The sequence below is a fragment of the Pristiophorus japonicus genome, chromosome 30, assembly GCF_044704955.1.
Source record: "Pristiophorus japonicus isolate sPriJap1 chromosome 30, sPriJap1.hap1, whole genome shotgun sequence".
Taxonomy (NCBI): domain Eukaryota; kingdom Metazoa; phylum Chordata; class Chondrichthyes; family Pristiophoridae; genus Pristiophorus; species Pristiophorus japonicus.
The window spans coordinates 9,751,327-9,772,338 of record NC_092006.1 but is presented as its reverse complement, the minus strand read 5'-3'; the positions used below and the strand labels follow the sequence as shown (position 1 = coordinate 9,772,338).

The 21,012-nt window shown below is 51.6% G+C and overlaps 1 protein-coding gene across 7 annotated transcripts in view; it reads left to right on the top strand.

The window, feature by feature from the left end:
- shc1 (SHC (Src homology 2 domain containing) transforming protein 1) overlaps nucleotides 1-21,012 on the top strand; it is a 159,007-nt gene that overhangs the window by 116,608 nt on the left and 21,387 nt on the right. For all 7 annotated transcript variants that reach the window (XM_070868654.1, XM_070868655.1, XM_070868657.1 and 4 more), the window contains 6 exons: nucleotides 3,933-4,052; nucleotides 8,031-8,084; nucleotides 9,702-9,753; nucleotides 9,852-9,978; nucleotides 15,333-15,528; nucleotides 18,379-18,454. In XM_070868654.1, the coding sequence (XP_070724755.1) occupies nucleotides 3,933-4,052; nucleotides 8,031-8,084; nucleotides 9,702-9,753; nucleotides 9,852-9,978; nucleotides 15,333-15,528; nucleotides 18,379-18,454 (625 nt within the window). The remainder of the gene's footprint in view (nucleotides 1-3,932; nucleotides 4,053-8,030; nucleotides 8,085-9,701; nucleotides 9,754-9,851; nucleotides 9,979-15,332; nucleotides 15,529-18,378; nucleotides 18,455-21,012) is intronic.

The window sequence follows — 21,012 nt, the reverse complement described above, 5'->3', positions numbered from 1 at the left end:
AACCCTTCACTCCCTTACCGCTCAAAAATCTGTCTATCTCCGCCTTAAATATATTCAATGACCCAGCCTCCACAGCTCTCTGGGGCAGCGAATTCCACAGATTTACAACCCTCTGAGAGAAGAAATTCCTCCTCATCTCAGTTTTAAATGGACGCCTCCTTATTCTGAGACTATGTGCCCCCTAGTTCTAGATTCCTCCACGAGGGGAAACATCCTCTCTGCATCCACCCTGTCCAGCCCCCTCTGAATCTTATACTTTTCAATAAGATCACCTCTCATTCTTCTGAACTCCAATGAGTAAAGGCCCAACCTGCTCAACCGTTCTGTTTCTGTGCTATGTATGAATCGACAAAAATCTGTTTCTTTTGTGAAGTGCGCGCGTGTGTGTGTGTGTTGCCAATATTTATTTATTATCTCTCCCATCAAGGTCCTGTCAGTCTGCCCATGCCTTACTATAAATGAATTAATCAGCCTGTGCGGGAGCTGCTGTTAAAAGCCTTATACATAATTCCAAGGCGCACTGTCAATATTTAATTGCATTGATGTTTCTGAATTTTTTATTACGGTGACATTTAATGGACTCGTGCAGTACTAAAGCCATGACACTTATCGAGCGTGCAGACCATAAACCAGCAGCAGGGAGTCCCATTAGGAATAGATAGCGGTCCAGAACTGGAGGAGTGAGTCGCGGGAGATGATTACCGTAGTGCTCACAATAGACCAGAAGTTGCATTCGTGCAGTGGCGACGTTTGCAGCCGAGGATGTCGCACTCTTTGTCGCACACCATTTAAAACAAGCTCCCACAAACAGCAACGTGATGATGACCCAGATCGCCTGTTTGTTTTGCTGATTGAGGGATAAATATTGGCCCCAGGACACCGGGGATAGCTTCCCTGCACTTCTTCGAAATAGTGTCATGGCATCTGTTACGTCCACCCAAGAGGGCGGACGGGGCCTTGGTTTATCATCTCATCCGAAAAAATAGTGAAGGGATGACTAGTTTCTCCCGAATCTACTCTATCAAAACCCCTCATAATATTGACCACTGACTGACCCGAACTCTAAAAGCAGTTGTACCCTAACCCTAACCCTGAGGGAGCGCCGCACTGTCGGAGGGGCGGTACTGAGGGAGCGCCGCATTGTCGGAGGGGCAGTAACGAGGGAGCGCCGCACTGTCGGAGGGGCGGTACTGAGGGAGCGCCGCATTGTCGGAGGGGCAGTACTGAGGGAGCGCCGCACTGTCGGAGGGGCAGTACTGAGGGAGCGCCGCACTGTCGGAGGGGCAGTACTGAGGGAGCGCCGCACTGTCGGAGGGGCAGTACTGAGGGAGCGCCGCACTGTCGGAGGGGCAGTACTGAGGGAGCGCCGCACTGTCGGAGGGGCAGTGCTGAGGGAGCGCCGCACTGTCGGAGGGGCAGTACTGAAGGAGCCTTTCACAACTACCGGACGTCCCAGAGTGCTTTACAGCCTGTGAAATACTTTTGGAGTGTGGTCACTGTTGCAATGTGGGAAACACGGCAGCCAACTTGCGCACAGCAAGCGCCCACAAACAGCAATGCGATAATGACCCAGATAATCTCATCTGAAAGAGGGCACCTCTGCGGCGTTCCCTCAGTACTGCCCCTCCGACAGTGCGGCGCTCCCTCAGTACCGCCCCTCCGACAGTGCGGCGCTCCCTCAGTACTGCCCCTTCGACAGTGCAGCACTCCCTCAGTACTGCCCCTCCGACAGTGCGGCGCTCCCTCAGTACTGCCCCTCCGACAGTGCGGCGCTCCCTCAGTACTGCCCCTCCGACAGTGCGGCGCTCCCTCAGTCGTCATCATCATCATCATCATCAATTATAGGCAGTCCTTCGAAATCGAGGAAGACTTGCTTCCACTCTAAAAGTGAGTTCTTAGGTGACTGAACAGTCCAATACGGGAATTACAGTCTCTGTCACAGGTGGGACAGACAGTGGTTGAAGGAAAGGGTGGGTGGGACTGGTGCTAAAGTTGCATGATCAGCCATGATATTGAATGGTGGTGCAGGCTCGAAGGGCCGAATGGCCTACTCCTGCACCTATTGTCTATGTTTACTCGGAGCTCCAACACGGCAAGTGAGCCCCAGGTGGGCAGAGGAAACATTTCACGGACACCCTCAAAGCCTCCTTGAAGAGCAACATCCCCGCTGACACCTGGGAGTCCCTGACCAAAGACCGCTCAAAGTCGCGAAAGAGCATCCGGGAGGGCGCTGAGCGACCTTGAGTCTCTTCACCGGGAGCACGCGGAAGCCAAGCGGAAGGAGCGCACAGCAACCCAAGCCCCACCTCCCCCCCCCACTCACCCTTCCCTCCAACCACCGTCTGTGACAGAGACTATAGGTCCTGCGTTGGGCTCATCGGTCACTTTAGAACTAGTGTTAGCGTGGGAGCAAGTCTTCCTCGACTCCGGGGGGTGCTGCCCAAGAAAAGTTCCCCTAATGGCCGTCAGCACCATTTACTTCCATTTTGTAATCGCCTGCACCTTGCTGTATTGATCTGAGGCCATACCGTAATACTGAGTATCATTTCTGGGCCATGCATCAGCTGCCTCTCCCAAACCCGCTCCCGTCCATTGCAAACCGCATGTACTAGGCCGCAGCTGCTCACATCAATACTTAATCAGAAGCAAGGCCCACCAATGCGAAATGTTATTGATTTACATAAAATGCGGAACAGTGTGTGCCGTTCTGTAGCCTACTCGGGCATTTACAGTGACCCCTTCTCAAGAGGATACAGCGGGGAAATGTGGTACATATTTTACAATTTCCTCCCCCCCCCCCCCGGCAACTCGTCTGAAGGTGTTGTCCCGTGCTAAGTTGCGACTCCCCGAGTGTTGGTCGTGTTCATCGACCTTATCCAAGTGCCGTTGGTCATCTGTAAGTCTGGGCAGTGTCCGTGAGCACAAAATCTAGGCCGACACTCCCAGTGCAAGGGAGCGCCGCACTGTCGGAGGGGCAGTACTGAGGGAGTGTCGGAGGGGCGGTACTGAGGGAGCGCCGCACTGTGGGAGGGGCAGTACTGAGGGAGCGCCGTACTGCGCTGTCGGAGGGGCAGTGCTGAGGGAGCGCCGCACTGTCGGAGGGGCAGTACTGAGGGAGTGCCGCACTGTCGGAGGGGCAGTACTGAGGGAGCACTGCACTGTCGGATGGGCAGTGCTGAGGGAGCGCCTCACTGTCGGAGGGGCAGTACTGAGGGAGCGCCGTACTGCGCTGTCGGAGGGGCAGTACTGAGGGAGCGCCGTACTGCGCTGTCGGAGGGGCAGTACTGAGGGAGCGCCGCACTGTCGGAAGGGCGGTACTGAGGGAGCGCCGCACTGTCGGATGGGCAGTGCTGAGGGAGCGCTGTACTGTCAGAGGGGCGGTACTGAGGGAGCGGCGTACTGCGCTGTCGGAGGGGCAGTACTGAGGGAGCACCGGACTGTCGGATGGGCAGTGCTGAGGGAGCGCCATACTGTCGGAGGGGCAGTACTGAGGGAGTGCCGTACTGCGCTGTCTGCGGGGCAGTACTGAGGGAGCACCGGACTGTCGGATGGGCAGTGCTGAGGGAGCGCCGCACTGTCGGAGGGGCGGTACTGAGGGAGCGCCTCACTGTTGGAGGGGCAGTACTGAGGGAGCACCGGACTGTCTGAGGGGCAGTACTGAGGGAGCACCGGACTGTCGGATGGGCAGTACTGAGGGAGTGCCGCACTGTCGGAGGGGCGGTGCTGAGGAACGCCTCACCATCGGAAGGGGCGGTACTGAGGGAGCGCGCACTGTCATAGGGGCAGTACTGAGGGAGCGCCGCACTGTCGGAGGGGTAGTACAGAGTGGAGGGTGTAAAAGACAATTCCTTCGGCAGGTAGGCGTTGACCTCTCGGGATTACAGGCTGTGTGTGACGCTTGAGTTGACCGTTTGTGTGTTGTGTTTTGACAGCCCTGCAGCCGATCCCTCAACACCATCTTGGGGAAAAGCAACCTGCAGTTTGCTGGAATGCCTATCACCCTCACCATCTCCACCAGCAGTCTCAACCTCATGGCATCTGACTGTAAACAGGTAAATGTGACTCCCCGAACTGCACGCAGACAACCCACAGCGGGGGCTGGATAACAGCATGGTATGGATGCAAGAAATAGGAGCAGGAGTCGGCCATTCGGCCCCTCGAGCCTGCTCCGCCATTTAATACCATCATGGCTGATCCGATCATGGACTCAGCTCCACTTCCCCGCCCGCTCCCCATAACCCTTCACTCCCTTATCGCTCAAAAATCTGTCTATCTCCACCTTAAATATATTCAATGTCCCAGCCTCCAAAGCTCTCTGGGGCAGAGAATTCCACAGATTTACAACCGTCAAAGAAATTCCTCCTCATCTCAGTTCTAAATGGGAGACCCCTTATTCTGAAACGATGCCCCCGAGTTCTCGATTTCCCCCATGAGTGGAAACATCCTCTTTGCATTTACCTTGTCGAGGCCCCTCATTATCTTACATGTTTCAATAAGATCATCTCTCATTCTTCTAAACTCCAATGAGTAGAGGCCCAACCTGCTCAACCTTTCTTCATAAGTCAACCCCCTCATCCCTGAAATCAACCGAGTGAACCTTCTCTGAACTGCCTCCAATGCAAGTATATCCCTCCTTTTAAAAAAAACTGTACGCAGTACTCCAGGTGTGGCCTCACCAATACCCTGTACAGTTGTAGCAGGACTTCTCTGCTTTTATACTCTATCCCCCTTTGCAATAAAGGCCAACATTCCATTGGCCTTCCTGATCACTTGCTGTACCTGCATACTATCCTTTTGTGTTTCATGCACAAGTACCCCCAGGTCCTGCTGTACTGCGGCACTTTGCAATTTTTCTCCATTTGAATAATTTGCTTTTTTATTTTTTCTACCAAAGTGGATAACCTCACATTTTCCTACATTATACTCCATCTGCCAAATGTTTGCCCACTCACTTAGCCTTAGTCTGTGTCCTTTTGCAGATTTTTTGTGTCCTCCTCACAACTTGCTTTCCCACCCATCTTTGTATCATCAGCAAACTTGGCTACATTACACTCGGTCCCTTCATCCAAATCATTAATATAGATTGTAAATAGTTGAGGCCCCAGCACTGATCCCTGCGGCACCCCACTAGTTACTGTTTGCCAACCGGAAAATGACCCATTTATCCCGACTCTGTTTTCTGTTAGTTAGCCAATCCTCTATCCATACCAATATATTACCCCCAACCCCGTGAGCTTTTATCTTGTGCAGTAACCTTTTATGTGGCACCTTATCGAATGCTTTCTGGAAATCCAAATACACCACATCCACTGGTCCTCCCTTATCCAACCTTCTCGTTACATCCTCAAAGAACTCCACTAAATTTGTCAAACGTGATTTCCCTTTCAATAAAACCATGTTGACTCTGCTTGACTAAATTATGCTTTTCCAAATGTCCTGCTCTTGCTTCCTTAATAATGTACTCCGGCATTTTCCCAACAACAGATGTTAGGCTAACTGGTCTATAGTTTCCTGCTTTCTGTCTGCCTCCTTTTTTAAATAGGGGCGTTACATTTGCAGTTTTCCAATCTGCTGGGACCTCCGTAGAATCCATGGAATTTTGGTAGATTACAACCGATGCATCTACTATCTCTGCAGCCACTTCTTTTAAGACCCTAGGATGTAAGCCATCAGGTCCAGGGGACTTGTCCACCTTTAGTCCCATTATTTTACCGAGTACTACTACTTTAGTGACGGTGATTGTTTTAAGTTCCCTCCAAATAGCCCCTTGATTATCCATTATTGGGATGTTTTAGTGTCTTCTACCATGAAGACCCATACAAAATATTTGTTCAAAGTCTCTGCCATTTCCCTGTTCCCCATTATTAATTCCCCATTATTAATTCCCCAGTCTCATCCTCTAAGGGACCAACATTTACTTTATCCACTCTCTTCCTCTTTATATACCTGTAGAAACTCTTACTATCTGTTTTTATATTTCTTGTTAGTTTACTTTCATCATCTATTTTGACAAGGTCCCACACAAGAGATTGGTGTGCAAATTTAAAGCACATGGTATTGGGGGTAATGTACTGACGTGGATGGAGAACTGGTTGGCAGACAGGAAGCAGAGTGTCGGGATTAATGGGTCCTTTTCAGAATGGCAGGCAGTGACTAGTGGGGTACCGCAGGGTTCAGTGCTGGGAGCCCAGCTATTTACAATATACATTAATGATTTAGAGGAAGGAATTGAGTGTAATATCTCCAAGTTTGCAGATGATACTAAGCTGGGTGGTGGTGTGAGCTGTGAGGAGGATGCTAAGAGGCTGCAGAGTGACTTGGACAGGTTAGATGAGTGGGCAAATGCATGGCAGATGCAGTATAATGTGGATAAATGTGAGGTTATCCACTTTGGGGGCAAAAACACGAAGGCAGAATATTATCTGAATGGTGACAGATTAGGAAAAGGGGAGGTGCAACGAGACCTGGGTGTCATGGTACATCAGTCATTGAAAGTTGACATGCAGGTACAGCAGGCAGTGAAAAAGGCAAATGATATGTTGGCCTTCATAGCTAGGGGATTTGAGTATAAGAGCAGGGAGGCCTTACTGCAGTTGTACAGGGCCTTAGTGAGGCCCCACTTGGAATATTGTGTTCAGTTTTGGTCTCCTAATCTGAGGAAGGACGTTCTTGCTATTGAGGGAGTGCAGCGAAGGTTCACCAGACTGATTCCCGGGATGGCTGGACTGACATATGAGGAGAGACTGGATCGACTGGGCCTGTATTCACTGGAGTTTAGAAGGATGAGAGGGGATCTCATAGAAAAATATAAAATTCTGACGGGACTGGACAGGTTAGATGCAGGAAGAATGTTCCCGATGTTGGGGAAGTCCAGAACCAGAGGACACAGTCTAAGGATAAGGGGTAAGCCATTTAGGACTGAGATGAGGAGAAACTTCTTTACTCAGAGAATTGTGAACCTGTGGAATTCTCTACCACAGAAAGTTGTTGAGGCCAGTTCGTTAGATATATTCAAAAGGGAGTTAGATGTGGCCCTTACAGCTAAAGGGATCAAGGGGTATGGAGAGAAAGCAGGAATGGGGTACTGAGGCTGCATGATCAGCCTTGATCCATATTGAATGGTGGTGCAGGCTCGAAGGGCCGAATGGCCTACTCCTTCACCTATTTTCTATGTTTCTATCTTCCCTCTATTTATTATTCTTTTAGTTGTTTGCTGCTTTTAAAAAGTTTCCCAATCCTCTGGCCTCCCACTAGTCATAGCCACTTTGTACGCCATTGTTTTCAATTTGATACCATCCTTTATTTCCACTCGATCTCCATAATCCCTCGATTGCCCTCAACTCCAAAAACCTATTGATCTCAGCCTTGAATATACTCAACGACTGAACCTCCACAGCCCTCTGGGGCAGAGAATCCCAAAGATTCACCCCCCTCTGAGTGAAGAAATTCCTCCTCATCTCAGTCCTATATGGCCGACCCCTTATCCTGAGACTGTGTGACCTCTGGTTTTAGACTCCCCAGCTTGGGGAAAACATCCTCCCTGCATCTACCCTGTCAATCCCCCTCAGAATCTTATATGTTTCAATGAGATCACCTCTCATTCTTCTAAACTCGAGAGAATATCGGCCTGGTCTACTCAATCTCTCCTCATAGGGCAATCCCCCCCATCCCAGGAATCAGTCTGGTGAACCTTTGCTGCACTCCTTCTATGGCAAATATATCCTTCCTTAGGTAAGGAGACCAGAACTGTACACAATGCTCCAGGTGTGGTCTCACCAGGGCCCTGTACAATTGTAGCAAGACTTCCTTACTCTTGTACTCCAGCCCCCCTTCTATTGGCCCATACAGGGGAGGTGGGGGAAAGACATCACTTACCCATATGGATGGGTTCAATGCTTAGAAAAATGTCAGCATGGCCAGCTAAACTCATGATGGCTTGGCAAGCTGCATTTCTTCAGCAATTGCATCATTTTCCAACATTTGCTTTTATCTTTGCAATCGCAAAAAAAAAGACTCCGTTTGTTTTGCAGATAATTGCCAATCACCACATGCAGTCTATTTCCTTCGCCTCTGGAGGGGATCCAGTAAGTATTGTCTGATATTTGCCCCTGAAATGAGCTTCCAGCCACGTGACCGCGGCGTAACTCAGACCGCCTGTTTCCACCTCCGTAACATCGCCCGTCTCCTCCCCCTGCCTCAGCTCATCCGCTGCTGAAGCCCTCATCCATTATGTTGTTGCCTCCAGACTTGACTATTCTGACGCACTCCTGGCCGGCCTCCCACATTCTACCCGACGTAAACTAGAGGTGATCCAAAACTCGGCTGCCCCCGTGTCCTAACTCGCACCGAGTCCCGCTCACCCATCACCCCCTGTGCTTGCTGCCCCGTGTCCTAACTCGCACCGAGTCCCGCTCACCCATCACCCCCTGTGCTCGCTGACCTACATTGGCTCCTGGTTAAGCAACGCCTCGATTTCAAAATTCTCATCCTTATTTTCAGATCCCTCCATGGCCTTGCCCCCTCCCTATCTCTGAAATCACCTCCAGCCCCTACACCCCTCCCTATCTCTGTAACCGCCTCCAGCCCTTAGACCCCTTCCTTTCTCTGTAACCTCCTCCAGCCCCTACACCGCTCCCTATCTCTGTAACCACATCCAGCCCCTACACCCCTCCCTATCTCTGTAACCTCCTCCAGCCCCTACACCACTCCCTTTCTCTGCAATCACCTGCAACCCCACAACCTCCCCCCGAGATCTCTGCGCTCCTCTAATTCTGCCCTCCTGACCATCCCTGATTATAATCGCTCCACCATCGGTGGCCGCGCCTTCTGTTGCCTGGGCCCCAAGCTCCGGAATTTCCCTCGCTAAACCTCTCCGCGCCTCTCTCCTCCTTCAAGACGCTCCTTAAAACCAACCTCTTTGACCAGGCTTTTAGTCACCTGCGCAAATTTCTACTCGTGTCAACTTTATAGCGCATAATAATCCTGTGAAGCAACTTGGAACGTTTCACTACGTTAACACAGGAGCATAGGCGTTATATAAATACAAGTTGTTGGTATTGGCGTTGGCTCGGTGTGGCCAACTGCACAGACTGCAGACAGACAAAATAACTTCACATGCACAGTCATCATCATCATCATAGGCGGTCCCTCGAAGCGAGGATGACCTGCTTCCAGGCCAAAAAGGGATGAGTTCGCAGGTGTTTCAATGAAGGACCTAATATTCCAGATCCCGAAGGGTGGAAGATGCCTGTGGGTGGATTTTTTTAACGTGGGGTGACCGTTGCACACCAGCCACCACACGGGGCTTGACAGAGCGAGGTCTTGGTCCAGTGACAAGGGTTAACCAGGACGACTGGAGACCAGCTCTGCTGCACGGGCCTAGTGCGCCCACATATCGCACAGTGTGGGCTGGGCCCGTGCTGCCCCAGGGCCCCTGGCCCCGAACTCATGCCTCCCCTGGGCCCCGATCGCGTCCCTCTACAGTCTCTCGCCGCTCCTTCGCCCCGACCTCACCGCTCCTGCTGTACCTGCCCACGCTCCAATCACCGACCTGGACCTTTAAGATGTACAAGTTACTGGGTAACACTCTGATATAAATCACGCAAGAGTTACATGACTTTAGCACTACTGTACCTATCAGAAATGATCGTCTGGCCAAAAAATGGCGATGCGTAACTGTGGTTTGCTTGTTTTCTCTGTAGGATACTGCAGAGTATGTCGCCTACGTTGCCAAAGACCCCGTGAATCAAAGAGGTGCGTCGCTGCGTTTTATCGCAACCTTGCTATCGAACTGTCACTGCCGTTAGTTGTTTCCCAGTTGACGCTCTTGTCTCCCTTGATGTCCTTCTCAGCATGTCATATATTGGAGTGTCCCGACGGATTGGCCCAGGACGTAATCAGCACCATCGGGCAGGCCTTTGAGCTGCGCTTCAAGCAGTACTTGAAGAACCCACCCAAGCTCGTGACCCCACATGACAGGTAACACCACCGACCACCGTATCCACCATCAAGTGGTCGTCGTTGTATACAGTGCTTGACTGTTCGAATGCTATTGTGCTCCAGATTTGACTACTCCAACACACTCCTGGCTGGCCTCCCACGTTCTACCTGACGTAAACTAGAATGGATCCAAAACTCGGTTGCCCCGTGCCCTAACTTGCACCAAGTCCCGCTCACCCATCACCCCCTGTGCTCGCTGCCCCGTGCCCTAACTTGCACCAAGTCCCGCTCACCCATCACCCCCTGTGCTCGCTGCCCCGTGCCCTAACTCGCACCAAGTCCCGCTCACCCATCACCCCCTGTGCTCGCTGACTTACATTGGCTCCCGGTTAAGCAATGCCTCAATTTGAAAATTCTCATCCTTGTTTTCAAATCCCTCCAAACCCCTACACCTCTCCCTATCTCTCTAACCTCCTCCAACCCCTACAATCCTCCCTATCTCTGTAACCTCCCCCAGCCCTACACCTCTCCCTTTCTCTGTAACCACCTCCAGCCCCTACACCCCCTCCCTATCTCTGTAACCTCCCCCAGCCCCACAACCCCCCCGAGATGTCTACGCTCCTCTAATTCTGCCCTCCTGAGCATCCCCTGATTATAATCGCTCCATCATCGGTGGCCGTGCCTTCAGCTGCCTGGGCCCCAAGCTCTGGAACTCCCTCCCTAAACCTCTCCGCCTCTGTCTCCTCCTTCAGGACATTGCTTAAAACATTCCTCTTTGACCCAGCTTTTGGTCACCTGCCCAAATTTCTTATGTGGCTTGGTATCAAATTTTTTGTATCTCTATACTAGGCCGCTATATAAATATAAGTTGTTGTTGTTGTTTGTGTTCTGGCTGGGGTTTTAGTAAAGTGTAACACAACAACTTGTATAGCGCCGTTAACTTAGTAAAACGTCCCAAGATGCTTCACAGGAGCGATGATCAAACAAAATTTGACCCTGAGCCACAAAAGGAGATATCAGGGTCAAAGGTGTCGGTTTTAAGGAGCGTCTTAAAGGTGGAGAGATGGAGAGAGACGGAGAGGTTTAGGGAGGGAGTTCCAGAGCTTGGGGCCCAGGCAGCTGAAGGCACGGCCACCGATGGTGGAGTGATTATAATCAGGGATGCTCAGGAGGGCAGAATTGGAGGAGCGCAGAGATCTGGGAGAAACATCTTTCATAAGAGCATAAGAAATAGGAGCAAGAGTCGGCCATACGGCCCCTCGAGCCTGCTCCGCCATTTAATACGATCGTGGCTGATCCGATCATGGACTCAGCTCCACTTCCCTGCCCGCCCCCTTATTCCCTTAACGTTTAAGAAACTGTCTATCTCTGTCTTAAATTTATTCAATGTCCCGGCTTCCACAGCTCTCTGAGGCAGCGAATTCCACAGATTTACAACCCTCTGAGAGAAGAAATTTCCCCTCATCTCAGTTTTAAATGGGCGGCCCCTTATTCTAAGACCACGCCCCCTAGTTCTAGTCTCCCCCATCAGTGGAAACATCCTCTCTGCATCCACCTTGTCGAGCCCCCCTCATAATCTGATACGTTTCGATAAGATCACCTCTCATTCTTCTGAATTCCAATGAGTAGAGGCCCAACCTGCTCAACCTTTCCTCATAAGTCAACCCCCTCATCTCCGAAATCAACCGAGTGAACGGTGAGAATGTGGAACTCGCTGCCACAGGGAGTGGTGGAGGCGAATGGCATAGGTGCATTTAAAATACACATATGAAGGAGACTAGAACTAGGGGGCATAATCTTAGAATAAGGGGCCGCCCATTTAGAACTGAGATGAGGAGGAATTTTTTCTCTGAGGGCATGTTGATGGGGGTGAGATGATGAGAGTTGGGAGGAGGCTCGTGTGGAGCATAAATATCGGCACGGACTACTTGGGCTAAACGGCCTCTTTCTGTGCTGTACATTCGATGTAAATCATGTGGCTGATAGGGCTATTTGACTCTCTCGTCACTTCTTGAAACAAAATGGACAAACACGGTCAATCTCCAGCAGACGCAACATTGCTACCATCTTGGTCTCCATTGTGTTACCGAGTGGCTGTCTAGCGACACCTGGTGGCTTGTGTTGGCTTGTGCACCCGCTGATCTCTATGACTCTTCGACCAGAGAGTCACCCTCGCAGGCCACAGCGATTAGCTCTTCACACTGCCCAATTGCAACGGGAGGAACAAATAATCTACTCCCTCCATCACCGTGGCTGCAGTGTGCACCGTCTACAATACGCGCAAACCCGCGACCTCTACCCGCCTAGAAGGTCAAGGGCGGCAGGCGCATGGGAACACCACCCCCTCCACGTTCCCCTCCCAGTCACACACCATCCCGACTTGGAAATATATCGGCCGTTCCTTCATCGTGGCTGGGTCACAATCCCGGAACTCCCTCCCCAACAGCACTGTGGGAGCACCGTCACCACCCGGACTGCAGCGGTTCAAGAAGGCGGCTCACCACCGCCTCCTCAAGGGGCAATTCGGGGGATGGGCAACAAATGCCGGGCCTGGCCAACGAGGCCCACATCCCCGCGAATGAATTTCAAAAGAAAAGCGAAACGACTAGGTTTCTCTGAAACCAACCCACATCGACCCACATTAAATCCTGTCGGTGGGTCATGCCAAGAAATCTTCAACTTGGGCTCCGTGTTTCTAAGGCTGCAAGCAAGCCTCCAATTTGTCGTTCTTTGTATCCCAGTACAGGGTGACTTCACTCAGTTGTTCAGATTAAGGCTCAATTAACACCATGCTGAGTTATTCAGACCTGCGCAGACGGGACTCGATGTCTGTGGTGTGCTGTTTGTCTACAAGCTGAATAGATTTAGTGTAGAGTGCGAAGTATCGGATAACTGGGCCTCAAAGAAGTCTGACTGAAACAACACGGTATCAAAATCAGGGCATTGGATCATAGCGGGCTGGGTCCTAGTTTTTTCCCGGTTTTTCCAGAGTTTCTTTCCTTTTCTCTTGACCTCTGCTGGAGGTCACGCTCAGTTTGGGAACAGCTCCATGGCTGCTGGCAGTCCCTCCTATCCCTCACCCACACAGCGTAGACAGTGACTGCATCGCTCCACTCCGCTCCTCTTGCTAACCTCTCTCTCCTCCTCCTCTCCCCCGCTCGCGCTCTCTCTTTCTCCCCCGCTCGCTCTCTCTCTTTCTCCCCCACTCGCTCTCTCTCTCTCCCATGCTCGCTCTCTCTCTCTCTCTCTCCCATGCTCGCTCTCTCTCTCTCTCTCTCCCACGCTCGCTCTCCCTCTCTCTCCCTTGCTTAATCTCTCTCTCCACGCTCTCTCTCTCTCTCTCCCTTGCTTGCTCTCTCTCTCTCCCCCGCTTGCTCTCTCTCTCTCCCCCCCTGCTCGCTTGCCCGCTCCCCTCCCCCCCCGCTCGCTCGCCCGCTCCCCCCCACCCCCCCGCTTGCTCTCCCCTCTTCTTCCCCCCCCCCGCTTGCTCGCCTGCTCTCCCCCCCCCCCCCCCGCTCGCTCGCTCTCTCGCTCCCTCCTGTCTCCTGCTCTCTCTCCCCTGCAGGGTCCCGCTCCAGACATTTTAACACCAACATCTAGGCTGACAATCCCAGTGCAGCGCTGCAGGAGCGCAGCACTGAGGGAGTGCCGCACTGTCGGAGGGGCGGTACTGAGGGAGCGCCGCACTGTCGGAGGGGCAGCACTGAGGGAGCCCCGCACTGTCGGAGGGGCAGTACTGAGGGAGCCCCGCACTGTCGGAGGGGCAGTACTGAGGGAGCCCCGCACTGTCGGAGGGGCAGTACTGAGGGAGCATCGCACTGTCGGAGAGGCAGTACTGAGGGAGCCCCGCACTGTCGGAGGGGCAGTACTGAGGGAGCCCCGCACTGTCGGAGGGGCAGTACTGAGGGAGTGTCGGAGGGGCGGTACTGAGGGAGCGCCGCACTGTCGGAGGGGCAGTACTGAGGGAGTGCCTCACTGTCGGAGTGGCAGTACTGAGGGAGCCCCGCACTGTCGGAGAGGCAGTACTGAGGGAGCCTCGCACTGTCGGAGAGGCAGTACTGAGGGAGCCCCGCACTGTCGGAGAGGCAGTACTGAGGGAGCCCCGCACTGTCGGAGGGGCAGTACTGAGGGAACAGTGCACTGTCGGAGGTGCCGTCTTTCGGATGATACAAACTGAGGCCCCGTCTGCCCTCTCGGGTGGATGTAAAAGATCCCGGGGCCACTATTGGAAGAAGAGCAGGGGGAGTTCTCCCCGGTGTCCTGGGGCCAATATTTATCCCTCGACCAACATCACCAAAACAGATGATCTGGGTCATTATCACATTGCTGTGTGTGGGAGCTTGCTGTGCGCAAATTGGCTGCCGCGTTTCCCACAATACAACAGTGACCACACTCCAAATAGTGTTTCATTGGCTGTAAAATGCTTTGGGACGTCTTGAGGTTGTGAAAGGCGATGTAGAAATGCAAGTTCTTTTTTTAATCGCGCAAAGTCCTGTCCAGTTTACAAATCACTCCATGGCATTGCCCCTCCCCATCTCTGTAATCCTCTCCAGCCCCAATAATCCCCGAGATGTCTGCGCTCCTCCAATTCTGCCCTCCTGACCATCCCTGATTATAATCGCTCCACCATCGGTGGCCGTGCCTTCAGCTGCCTGGGCCCCAAGCTCTGGAACTCCCTCCCTAAACCTCTCTCCTCCTTCAAGACGCTCCTTAAAATCCACCTCTTTGACCCAGCTTTTGGTCACCTGTCCCTAATTTCTACTTGTGTGGCTCGGTGCCCAAATTTCTATCGCGTTACACTCCTGCGAAGCGTCTCGGTTCACCAGACTGATTCCCGGGATGGCAAGGCGGACATATGAATCGACTAGGCTTATATTCACGGGAATTTAGAAGAATGAGAGGGGATCGCACAGAAACATATAAAATTCTGACGGGACTGGACAGGTTAGATGCAGGAAGAATGTTCCCAATGTTGGGGAAGTCCAGAACCAGGGGTCACAGTCTAAGGATAAGGGGTAAGCCATTTAGAACCGAGATGAGGAGAAACTTCTTCACTCAGAGAATGGTGAACCTGTGGAATTCTCTACCACAGAAAGTTGTTGGGGCCAGTTCGTTGGATATATTCAAAAGGGAGTTAGATGTGGCTCTTACGGCTAAAGGGATCAAGGGGTATGGAGAGAAAGCAGGAATGGGGTACTGAAGGAATGATCAGCTATGATCATATTGAATGGTGGTGCAGGCTCGAAGGGCCGAATGGCCTGCTCCTGCACCTGTTTTCGATGTTAAAGGCGCTATATAAATGCGGGCTGTTGATTTGCCGGTTGCTGGCGCGGTGGTGCCGGGGAGTCGGGCTGTGAGCTATAACGCGCTGTTTTGTGGCTGTGCCTCGGCAGGATGGCGGGTTTCGATGCCTCGGCCTGGGACGAGGAGGAGGAGGAACCAGGGGACCACCAGTATTACAACGACTTCCCGGGCAAGGAGCCCCCGCTCGGCGGGCTGGTGGACCTGAGGCACCGCGAGGGGGCGGGGGCCCCCAGGAACCCAGCGCTCTCCACGCAACAACCCCCGAACCACCTGGGGGCCACCCTGGTCAGTGCCGCTCACCGCTCTGCTGCCACAGCGCATCTATTCCGAAGCCCCTCCCCCAAGTGGCCCCGTCAGTGAACAGAATAAGAACACCAGGAGCAAGAGTCGGCCATTCGGCCCCTCGAGCCTGCTCCGCCATTCGATAAGATCACGGCTGATCTTTGACCTCAACTCCACTTTCCCGCCCGATCCCTCAGTTCCCTTAATATCCTCCCCATAACCCTTGACTCCCTTATCGTTCAAAAATCTACCGATCTCGGCCTTGAATATACTCAGCGACTGAGCCTCCACAGCCCTCTGGGGCAGAGAATCCCAAAGATTCACCACCCTCTGAGTGAAGAAATTCCTCCTCATCTCAGTCTTAAACGGCCGAGCCCTTATCCTGAGACTGTGTGACCCCTGGTCCTAGACTCCCCAGCCCGGGGGGAAACACCCTCCCTGCATCTACCCTGTCAATCCCCCTCAGAATGTTGTATGTTTCAATGAGATCACCTCTCATTTTTCTAAACTCCAGAGAGTATAGGTCCATTCAACTCCATCTCTCTTCACAGAACAGCCCTCTCATCCCAGGAATCAATAAGAACATAAGAAATAGGAGCAGGAGTCGGCCATACGGCCCCTCGAGCCTGCTCCGCCATTTAATACGATCATGGCTGATCCGATCATGGACTCAGCTCCACTTCCCTGCCCGCTCCCCATAACTCCTTATCACTTATTGTTTAAGAACATAAGAACATAAGAATTAGGAACAGGAGTAGGCCATCTAGCCCCTCGAGCCTGCTCCGCCATTCAACAAGATCATGGCTGATCTGGCCGTGGACTCAGCTCCACTTACCTGCCCGCTCCCCGTAACCCTTAATTCCCTTATTGGTTAAAAATCTATCTATCTGTGACTTGAATACATTCAATGAGCCAGCCTCAATTGCTTCCTTGGGCAGAGAATTCCACAGATTCACAACCCTCTGGGAGAAGAAATTCCTTCTCAACTCGGTTTTAAATTGGCTCCCCCGTATTTTGAGGCTGTGCCCCCTAGTTCTAGTCTCCCCGACCAGTGGAAACAACCTCTCTGCCTCTATCTTGTCTGTCCCTTTCATTATTTTAAATGTTTTTATAAGATCACCCCTCATCCTTCTGAACTCCAACGTGTAAAGACCCAGTCTCCTCAATCTGTCATCATAAGGTAACCCCCTCATCTCCGGAATCAGCCTCGTGAATCGTCTCTGTACCCCCTCCAAAGCTAGTATATCCTTCCTTAAGTAAGGTGACCAAAACTGCACGCAGTACTCCAGGTGCGGCCTTACCAATACCCTGTACAGTTAACAAACTGTCTATTTCTGTCTTAAATTTATTCAATGTCCTCTCGGCATCTACCCTGTCATTTAACAAACATCGGGTCGGTGGGGGCGTACCGTATGAAAATGAGACAACAGGCCTCCCTCGCCTGTGTTGGAGTTGCTGCGCACAGTTCTGGTCGCCGTATTATAAAAAGGATAGCGAGGCACTGGAGAGGGTGCAGAGAAGATTCACTAGGATGATACCAGAACTGTGAGGGTACACATATCAGGAAAGGATGAACAGGAAGGGGCTCTTTCCTCTTGAAGAGGGGAGGTTGAGGAGGGAGCTGATGGAGGTGAGATGAAGAGGGGTGGGAGGAGGTTGCTGTGGAGCATAAACACTGGCACGGAGCACTGGGGCCTAGTGGCCTCTTCCTGTGCTTGACATTCGATGTAATCCTGTGTTGTGGATCTGAAACTTTTAAATCCTTTTCGATCTTGCAACCAAACATGAGTCCCATCCCGTTTAGTCTTGGTTGGATTCGGTACTAGGGCCCGGAGGTAAAAGGGCAATGCCCTTTAGCCGTGGTGCCCGTTCTGCCGAGTGTTCCTGTATTTAAAAGCTTCCCGCACGTGTTCACTGCTTGAAGCGGACCGTCGTGTGGAATCAGTGTCAGCCGTGGCTCAATGGGCACTCGCCTCTGAGTCAGAAGGTTGTGGGTTCGAGTCCCACTCCAGGGACTTGGGCACAAAAATCCGGTGCCAATACTGAGGGAGCGCTCCACTGTTGGAGGGGCAGTGCTGAGGGAGCGCTCCACTGTCGGAGGGGCAGTGCTGATGGAGCGCTCCACTGTCGGAGGGGCAGTGCTGAGGGAGCACTGCACTGTCGGAGGGGCAGTGCTGAGGGAGCGCTGCACTGTCGGAGGGGCAGTGCTGAGGGAGCGCCGCACTGTCGGAGGGGCAGTGCTGAGGGAGCGCTGCACTGTCGGAGGGGCAGTGCTGAGGGAGCGCTGCACTGTCGGAGGGGCAGTGCTGAGGGAGCACTGCACTGTCGGGGGGCAGTGCTGAGGGAGCGCTGCACTGTCGGAGGGGCAGTGCTGAGGGAGCGCTGCACTGTCGGAGGGGCAGTGCTGAGGGAGCGCTGCACTGTCGGAGGGGCAGTGCTGAGGGAGCGCCGCACTGTCGGAGGTGCCATCTTTCGGATGAGACGTTAAACCGAGGCCCCGTCTGCCCCCTCAGGTGGATGTAAAAGATGCCGGGGCCACTATTTCAAATTAGAGCAGGGGGAGTTCCCCTCAGTGTCCTGGGGCCAATATTTATCCCGCAACCAACATCACTAAAAACAGATGTGATCTGGCTCATTGTCACATTGCTGTGTGTGGGAGCTTGCTGTGCGCAAATTGGCTGCCGCGTTTCCCACATTACAACAGTGACTGCACTTTTTTTTTAAGTACTTAGTTGGCTGTGAAGATCTTTGTTATGTCGTGTGGTCATGAAAGGCGCTATATAAATACATGTTCTTTCTCACAAATGTTATTTTTCCTTCCCTCCCCCACTCTCTGTTTCTGTTGTTCTGCAGCCCATCGGTCAGACATCAGGGAACCTCTACGACATGCGATGTTCAGACGCTCAGAAGCAGCTGCCTGCAATGCAAGGTACCGGGGATTAAACCAGCAGCTGGGCATTTCCGGGAGAGTTTACTTAACTGCGGCCCCGTGTCATCAGCAGATCGTCGCGGAGCATTGGGTCTTCCCACAAGGGATGCGTGTGCCACCTGGTGGCAGAATACCACCATGACCATGCCCAACCAGACTCTCTGCATAAGCGCAGCAACTCTCCATTAATTGGACTCCATTAATTTGGCGGTGTGAGGAGGGTTATGCAGTTAAAAGGAAACTCAAGGGCTCTGTTTGCTTGTTCCGGTGCTTTGGGTGGGCGTTAAAAACACTGCTTTGGAGGCAATGTCCCAGGGGGAGTGTTTGCTACTGCTGTTGGGGAGGAGTTAAACAAATATGGCAGGGGGATGGGAACCTATGCAGGGAGACAGAGGAAAGTGGAATGGGGGCAGAAGCAAAAGATAGAAAGAAGAAAAGTAAAAGTGGAAGGCAGAGAAACCTAAGGCAAAAAGGGCCACATTACAGCAAAATTCTCAAGGGGCAAAGTGTGCTAGAAAGACAAGCCTGAAGGCTCTGTGTCTCAATGCGAGGAGTATTCGGAATAAGGTGGACAAATTAACTGCGCAGATAGCAGTTAACGGATATGATGTAATTGGCATCACAGAGACATGGCTCCAGGGTGACCAAGGCTGGAAACTCAACATCCAGGGGTATTCAACATTTAGGAAGGATAGACAGAGAGGAAAAGTAGGCGGGGTGGCGTTGCTGGTTAAAGAGGAAATTAATGCAATAGTAAGGAAGGACATTAGCTTGTATGATGTGGAATCGGTATGGGTGGAGCTACGGAATACCAAGGTAGAGAAAACGCTAGTGGGAGTTGTGTACAGACCACCAAACAGTAGTAGTGAGGTTGGAGACAGCATTAAACAAGAAATTAGGGATGCATGCAATAAAGGTACAGCAGTTATCATGGGTGACTTTAATCTACATATTGACTGGGCTAACCAAACTGGTAGCAATGCAGTTGAGGAGGATTTCCTGGAGTGTATTAGGAATGGTTTTCTAGACCGATATGTCGAGGAACCAACTTGGGAGCTGGCCATCCTAGACTGGGTGTTGTGTAATGAGAAGGGACTAATTAGCAATCTTGTTGTGCGATGCCCCTTGGGGAAGAGTGACCATAATATGGTAGAATTCTTTATTAAGATTGAGAGTGACACAGAAACTAGGGTCCTGAACTTAAGGAAAGGTGACTTCGATGGTTTGAGGCGTGAATTGACTAGAATAGACTGGCAAATGATACTTGAAGGGTTGACGGTAGATAGGCAATGGCAAACATTTAAAGATCACATGGATGAACTTCAGCAATTGTACATCCCTGTCTGGAGTAAAAGTAAAACGGGGAAGGTGGCTCAATCGTGGCTAACAAGGGAAATTAAGGATAGTGTTAAAACTAAGGAAGAGGCATATAAATTGGCCAGAAAAAGCAACAAACCTGAGGACTGGGAGAAATTTAGAATTCAGCAGAGGAGGACAAAGGGTTTAATTAAGAGGGGAAAATAGAGTACGAGAGGAAGCTTGCAGGGAACATAAAAACTGACTGCAAAAGCTTCTATAGATATGTGAAGAGAAAAAGATTAGTGAAGACAAACATAGGTCCCTTGCAGTCGGATTCAGGTGAATTTATAATGGGGAACAAAGAAATGGCATCCAATTGAACAAATACTTCGGTTCTGTCTTCACGAAGGAAGACACAGATAACCTTCTGATTGTACTAGGGGACAGTGGGTCTTGTGAGAAGGAGGAACTGAAGGATATTCTTATTAGGCGGGAAATTGTATTGGGGAAATTGATGGGATTGAAGGCCGATAAATCCCCGGGGCCTGATAGTCTTCATCCCAGAGTACTTATGGAAGTGGCCCTAGAAATAGTGGATGCATTGGTGATCATTTTCCAACAGTCTATCGACTCTGGATCAGTTCCTATGGACTGGAGGGTAGCTAATGTAACACAACTTTTTAAAAAGGGAGGGGGGAGAGAAAGCGGGTAATTATAGACCAGTTAGCCTGACATCAGTAGTGGGGAAAATGTTGGAATCAATTATTAAGGATGAAATAGCAGCGCATTTGGAAAGCAGTGACAGGATTGGTCCAAGTCAGCATGGATTTATGAAGGGGAAATCATGCTTGATAAATCTTCTGGTATTTTTTTGAGGATGTAACTAGTAGAGTGGACAAGAGAGAACCAGTGGATGTGGTGTATTTGGACTTTCAAAAGGCTTTTGACAAGGTCCTACACAAGAGATTGGTTTGCAAAATCAAAGCACATGGTATTGGGGGTAATATACTGACATGGATGGAGAACTGGTTGGCAGACAGGAAGCAGAGAGTCGGGATAAACGGGTCCTTTTCAGAATGGCAGGCAGTGACTAATGGAGTGCCACAGGGCTCAGTGCTGGGACCCCAGCTCTTTACAATATACATCAATGATTTAGATGAAGGAATTGAGTGTAATATCTCCAAGTTTGCAGATGACACTAAGCTCGGTGGCGGTGTGAGCTGTGAGGAGGACGCTAAGAGGCTGCAGGGTGACTTGGA